Genomic DNA, 6780 nt, shown 5'->3' on the forward strand with positions numbered 1-6780 from the left:
CAAAACCATTTTTAGTTGAAAAAAAAAACCCTTTCCACCAGTTTGGGTCAGGTTGAGACCGATTTTTGTTATAAAAAGCCGGTTTCTCATTATAAAACGCCTGTTTCAAATCAGTTTGGATCAATAACCTTAGACCCATTCAAAACATATGGTTAGGCTCCTGACTGAATCCTTTATTACAATTGAGTAAATTACAAAAATCGTCCTTTATGTTTGTATTGAATTGCAAACTATGTCCTTTGTCTTTAAAATTGTCGGGATTCGTACTTTATGTTTACAAAATGTTACATAATATGTCCTTTAGCCATAACTCAGTTAAGTTTTAATGTTAAACGAGGGTAGATTGGTAATTTTCCCTCATTTATTTAAAATATATATTTAATAAAAAAACTAAAAAGAATTTTAAATATTAAAAAATATATAAAATAAATAAATAAATCAACCCCTCTCTCAACTCCATCTCTTTCTCACCTTTCTCTCTCTCCACCTTCCTGTTCCCACCACCGTCATAGCACCACCATGAGCACCATAAACCACCCTTCATTTTCTCAGCTATTTCTCTATATTTTCTCCACAACCACAACCACCACTCGACCACAACCACCATCCCTGTCCTGACCCGACCCCAAATCAAAATCAGAAATTGCCGCCGTTAACCACCGCCAAGAGCTGGCACCTACTCTGACGACCTCACCGTTGCATTCCCACCACACACTTCTTCTCCAGTCTCAGATCTCTGTAAGAACTTGGCGACCTGCAAGAAACGAAAGCCATATTCCTCTCGTTCATCTTCTTCATTTTGATGTGAGATTGTTTCAGATCTGAGTGTGGTAATTGTTTGTGGTCTGAGACTACATATTTGCTTAAGACCGTTGGTTATTTGACGAGTTGTTTGGATAATCGGTTTGTTGTTAGAGGGGCTGCTGTAAAACATTTTAGGGTTTGGTAGTAGAAAGACGAATAAGAAGAAAAAGAGAATCAGTTGTATGTGCAGCTGCTAGGAAGATAATGAATTAGGGTTGTTTTGTGTTGTGTAAAGAAGAAGAAGTAAAACATTGAGGTGACGGCTTGATATAAAACTTTATTAGGGTTTGTAGATTTTAATTATTTTATTTATTTTAATTTGAGTAAATAGGGTAAAATGACAAAAATACCCTTATGTAGGGTTGATTTGTGAGATTTAACCATAAAAATTAACTGAGTTAGGGTTAAAGGACATATCGTGCAAGGGTTTGTAAAAATCGAGTATGTTTTTTTGTAATTTTTAAAGTTAAAGGATATAGTTTGTAATTTACTCATTACAATTTTACAAACCGATTTGGTATCGGGTCGGGTTTTTCCTCTGTTTCGGTTTGAAATTAGCCTAGTTATTTGGGACGAACCCAATGGACTAGGCCCAAAAGTTTTGGATTTTATTAAGCCCAATAATAATAACGGAGGGTGAGAAAACCTAAAATTTACGCTACTGGCCTTGTTGCTGCTGTGGAACTTGGTAGTTTCAGAAATGGAGGAAGCAAAAGTGATTGAGAATTTGAGATCAGTGGTGTTTAAGGAATCAGAGAGTTTAGAAGGTGCTTGTGCTAAAATCAATGGCTACGATTTCAACCAAGGGGTTGATTATTCTCAGATTCTTAAATCTCTACTTTCCACTGGCTTCCAAGCTTCTAATCTCGGTGACGCCATTCAAACTGTTAATCAAATGGTAAGTCAGTCAATCGTACTTGATTACAACTGATTAAGATCAATTAATTGAATTGCTTTTTGTATATCGCTAGCCTGTTAGTGATAGTTGGGCTTTGGCTCCAAGTTAAATGAACCAGTTTTATTATTTATTTATTTATTTATTTATTTATTTTTAAATTACGAGCTCGGACTTGACCCGTAAATAGCTCTAGTCAGCTCGTTGTTTGTGTTGTTTATTTATTAAAGTTTTCTTTATAAGAGTTTAATTTTGTATTTTTTATATAAGAGTTTAATTTTGTAGTTTTTTTAAGCATGTTGATGTGTATAAAAAGTTTACTGTTTAATTTACATAATTTGTAATTTATATATATTAAAATTTAAGTTATAAGTCATAATTTTGGGTTATGATTTTTATATATTAAAATTTGGTTTTTGATTTAACGAGGCAAACGAGAGGGCTAACTAGAAACTTACTCTGTCTCGGGCTCAGCCATAGTTGTCGAAGGCGTATAAAGGGTGGGTGAGCCTTGGGCCTCGGTGCAACACGCTGAAGAAGCGAGGGTTTTTTTAGGTGATGCGTAGAGTATAAAAATACAATTTTTAGGGGTTTTAGACGAGTTTTAGGCTTTTTAGGGCAAGTTTAGGTTGTTTTAGGTTGATTCGAGGCTTGTTTAGGGTTGGTATAATTATTTAAGTCCTGTTCAGACAGTTTTTGGCTAAAATTTCATCGGAGCTTGGCCTGAAAAATGCGTCTGAGGGCCTGAAAGTGGGACTTTTGGCGAAGCGAGAAACCTGCGCTGCGCCTGAAAAGTGGGCCCGGGGGTGCGCCTTGACAATAGAGGGCTCGAACTTACGATCCAGCCATCCAGAACGCATGAGGGCAGAGTTTAAAATATCAGCACGATTTGGTGCTGCTATCATATGCATTATCGATAATCTCGCTTTAACTATTTCTTTTTTAGAAACGTCTTATCATGATATCATCTGCTAGCTGTTTTTCTTTCTCTAGTACTTTTACATTTGAAGTTTCCAATAGGGGTGTGAAATTCTTACACGAACCTAACACGGAATTTGCGGGTTTGGGTTTAGTCTAAACAGTTCGGGTCAGTTTCAGGTTGAACCCGTGAACATGTTTATCTATATGGGTCAGGTTTGGGTCAACCCGTTCGGGTTGGCAGGTTGACCCGTTTAACCCATTTATTTATATTTTTTATAATATGTTTTTTTGGTCATAAATTAAATATTGTGTGTTTTATTCCATAATTTTAACTTAAAAAGAGTAATTGTCTTAAGATTATATAATTTTAATGTAATTGTATTATATACATTTGTGTTTTTTGTAGTAAATTTTAATTTTATTTTAGTATATTAATTTGCGAAAAGAATTTAAAAATCAAAAAATTTCGGGCAACCCGCAAATATTCAGGTCGTGTTCGGGTTCATATGTATGAGAAGATTTTCGGGTTCGGGTCGGGTTGAACCCGCCAACCCACGAACGCGACCCGTTTAGCTCCCCTAGTTTCTAATTTAGAACTCGACAGCTTTCCCATTTAAAAAGAAACAAAAACTAGACATCAATGGATGCCACCAGTGAGAAACTAGATATATGCAAAGGAAAAGCTTTTATGTCTCTCTCCGTCTATATATATATATTTGATTTTAATAGTTTCAACTTGATGACTGAAGCTAGACTGGAGGCTTTCTCACGAACAAGTAACAGAAGATTGCAGCGACGAGGAGAAGAACCCGACTTATAGAGAGTCTGTCAAATGCAAAATCTTCTTAGGCTTCACTTCAAACCTCATTTCATCTGGTGTTAGAGACATTATTCGGTATCTAGTTCAACATCATATGGTTAGTCTTTCAATATATTTATGGTTTAGGCTTTAGACATAAGCCAACTTCAAATTGTTTGTTTATGATATCATGTTGATTATTTAAACTTATGTTTAACTAATACAAGGTTGAAGTGATCGTTACAACAGCCGGTGGCATCGAGGAAGATCTTATAAAATGCCTTGGAGACACATACAGAGGTGATTTTTCTCTACCAGGTGCTGCCTTGCGCTCAAAAGGGCTAAATCGTATTGGTAACCTGTTGGTGCCTAATGATAACTACTGTAAGTTTGAAGATTGGATCATCCCAATATTTGACCAAATGCTTCTAGAACAAAATACCCAGGTAAGGTATTATATGTGCTCTAGAACTATATAGAAATGTTTTAGTTTTGATATTAATACTAAATTCATGTTCAACAGGATGTGTTATGGACACCATCAAAAGTTATAGCACGTTTAGGGAAGGAGATTAATAACGAGAGTTCATATCTTTATTGGGCATATAAGGTAATCACATCCTCAAGTCACCCCGATTTCAACTGTGTTACATTCCTTTTTCGTAATCCTTTTTCATTTAACTTTTGTGAAAATGTAAAATACAATATTGGTTAACGTACAAGCGTACACTGTGAAATTACGCACGTTTGGAACATAATTACGCATGTTGAAAGGATAAAGATTCCGAGTTTGTGAAGTAGATTCCGAGTTTATGATCGTTTACGCATGTTGAAACATAATTACGCATGTTGAAAGATAATTACACATGTTGAATGAAGGTTCCGAGTTTGCGAAAGAGATTCTGAGTTTATGAAGTAGGTTCCGAGTTTGCGAAGTAGTGTTCCGAGTTTATGTCAACATGCGTGATTATGTTTTTCACATGCGTGATTAGGGTTTTGAGTTTCACAACGTGCGTAATTTCACAGCGTACGCTCGTACGTTAAGGAATATTGTACGTTAACCGGCCTCTTAACTTTTTATTTTGCATAGTTATAACTGTCATATATTTTTCCAAGCTAACACTGATTATTTTTACCTTTATTAGGTCTGTTGTATTTTTTTGATGTAAATAATGATCTTGCTCTCAAATCAAATACATACTCATTTTTAAAACTGAAATTAATTTGTTTGACATTCAAACTTAGATTAATTGCTTTTTTTGTTATTTGTAGAACGATATTCCCGTCTTTTGCCCTGGCTTGACAGATGGGTCTCTTGGTGACATGTTATATTTCCATTCCTTTCGCAATCCCGGTCTTGTTGTCGACATAGTACAAGGTGTGCAGCTTTTCTCATTTTGACTTTCTTAGATCAACCTTAACACGAATTTAATTTTACTTATAGTTTTGAATAATATTCATTTCTAGATATTTGCTCACCTCCAAAAGGAACCTCAGAAGCTTTAATAAAAATAGTAGTTATTGTCATTACTTCATACTTTCAACTTTTTAAACAGATATCAGGGCGATGAACGGTGAAGCTGTGCATGCAAACCCTAGGAAGACAGGGATGATAATTCTAGGAGGGGGGTTGCCAAAACATCACATATGCAATGCAAATATGATGCGTAATGGTGCTGATTATGCAGTCTTCATCAACACTGCCCAGGAATTTGATGGTAGTGATTCCGGTGCTCGTCCTGATGAAGCGGTCTCATGGGGCAAAATACGTGCTTCCGCTAAATCTGTTAAGGTAAATATTGTGACCTTCAAAGGCAACTTGCATTTTGAGTTTTGGAATAAATGAATTATGCTTTATTGTATTTCTATCACCATGCTGATTTCAAGTTTATTTTTTTTTTTGATGATTCAGGTGCACTGTGACGCGACAATTGCATTTCCATTGCTTGTTGCAGAGACGTTTGCTGCAAAGAGAGAGAAAAAACAACTAACTTAAAGCTAAGTTCTTGATAAATTTATAATACTCATTCATGTGTAGTAATGTTGAAGTTTAATTACGTTTTAAAGATGTCGTGGTATGATCCATTCCTCCATAGAAATAACGTATTTTAAATTATGTCTTGCCATTTGGTAATGGTGAAATTACAATATTTGTTTGTTGAACTCATACTCTCATTTTAATGTATCCAGATCATCTTTAATGGAATATTAAAGTTTAGTCACAGTGAATTTTGGCTATAAAATGTCTGGAAGTACCACTACTCTTTTACTATGTCATACAATGGTGGGGTTTGTAAGTTGTTTTAGTGCAGGTCATAGCATTTTTAATTGTTGCAAACTCAAGCGGATACGCATTCAAACGGCTCAAAAATAGAAAGTTAAAGATTATATGAACAAACTATTTAGTCTCGGACATGACCGGCTCAATCTATTAGAAACGGTTTTCAGTTGGAATTAGTTTGAACTTGTTTTTCTTTATGATTCTTCACTTGTAGATTAAGGTCAATAAGAATTCGTCAGTAATATTTCTCGGATAATTCCAAGTTCATTATGCTCATATTTTGTTTTGGTGATTAGGGAGAATCAGTTGAGATTAATTTTCAGCATATTTCTCCAAAGGCGTAATTATGTGTCAAAGGTTAAACCATTGCCCTAACGTTAGTTTAAAATTTGTCATCCCTTTATGTCCCATTATTGCTACCAAAATGTTTTCCTAAAATTTTCTCTAGGGTATGATACTGTACTAACCCAAAAATGACAAATTTCCATAAGGAGTTTGGTATTTTATTAACTCAAAAGAGAAGGCTCACGGTTTTTTTTTCTTTTCGAATGTCATATGTGTTTGGCTGAATAATAAAAAAAGAGTTAAATGAGTTGGGCCATTTTGCCAGTTCAGGCCAAAGGTTTCATTTTCGTTTGTGGGTCCAAAAAGTACCACTGTTCCCACTTTATATGGTCGAATTTTCCTTCTAGTTAACATAATTACTTATAAAATGACCGAATTGCCCTTTTCGTTAACAGAAAAAATGGATGAAGTTGACCCAGTGGACTAAAATGGCAACGGTGAAACCTTTTTGGACCCACATGCGAAAAATGAAACCTTTGGAGTAAACTCAAACTGACAAAATAACCCAAACCACAGGGACTAAAATGACATTTAACTCTAAAAAAACTATGGATTATTTTAATATCTACATAAAAAAAGCCACACATAAAAAAGCCACTTTTAGTACAGTTAAGTTTCTGAAAAAAAATGTCTCTTTAATCTCTAGTTACGTAACTATAAAGAGTTCACTAAACCAAAAAAGAACCTTTTAATTTATCCCGTGTGTAAAAAGTGTAAATGTGAGTAGAAGTATGA

At 34.8% G+C, this 6780-nt stretch overlaps 1 protein-coding gene across 2 annotated transcripts; it reads left to right on the forward strand.

The window, feature by feature from the left end:
• The first annotated feature begins 479 nt into the window (after positions 1-479).
• LOC110879054 (deoxyhypusine synthase) lies at positions 480-5657 on the forward strand. 2 transcript variants are annotated; one of them, XM_022127461.2, is made up of 7 exons: positions 480-1702; positions 3370-3537; positions 3647-3865; positions 3943-4029; positions 4692-4797; positions 4976-5211; positions 5332-5657. In XM_022127461.2, exons 1-7 carry the CDS (start codon positions 1505-1507, stop codon positions 5413-5415), a joined length of 1098 nt encoding a protein of 365 aa, XP_021983153.1. In that variant the 5' UTR covers positions 480-1504; the 3' UTR covers positions 5416-5657. The 2 variants fall into 2 exon arrangements, with proteins under 2 accessions (XP_021983153.1, XP_021983154.1); XM_022127462.2 differs by having other exon boundaries at positions 1466-1702; positions 3374-3537.
• The last annotated feature ends 1123 nt before the right edge of the window (positions 5658-6780 follow it).

Source organism: Helianthus annuus, chromosome 9 (genome assembly GCF_002127325.2).
Source record: "Helianthus annuus cultivar XRQ/B chromosome 9, HanXRQr2.0-SUNRISE, whole genome shotgun sequence".
In the NCBI taxonomy this organism is placed as follows: Eukaryota; Viridiplantae; Streptophyta; class Magnoliopsida; order Asterales; family Asteraceae; genus Helianthus; species Helianthus annuus.

Coding starts and splice junctions, on each gene's coding strand:
- LOC110879054 (XM_022127461.2), top strand. CDS start 1,505: ATGGAGGAAGCAAAAGTGATTGAGAATTTGAGATCAGTGGTGTTTAAG. Junction 4,798..4,975: donor TGTTGTCGACATAGTACAAG/GTGTGCAGCTTT, acceptor CTTTTTAAACAG/ATATCAGGGCGATGAACGGT. Junction 5,212..5,331: donor CTTCCGCTAAATCTGTTAAG/GTAAATATTGTG, acceptor TTGATGATTCAG/GTGCACTGTGACGCGACAAT.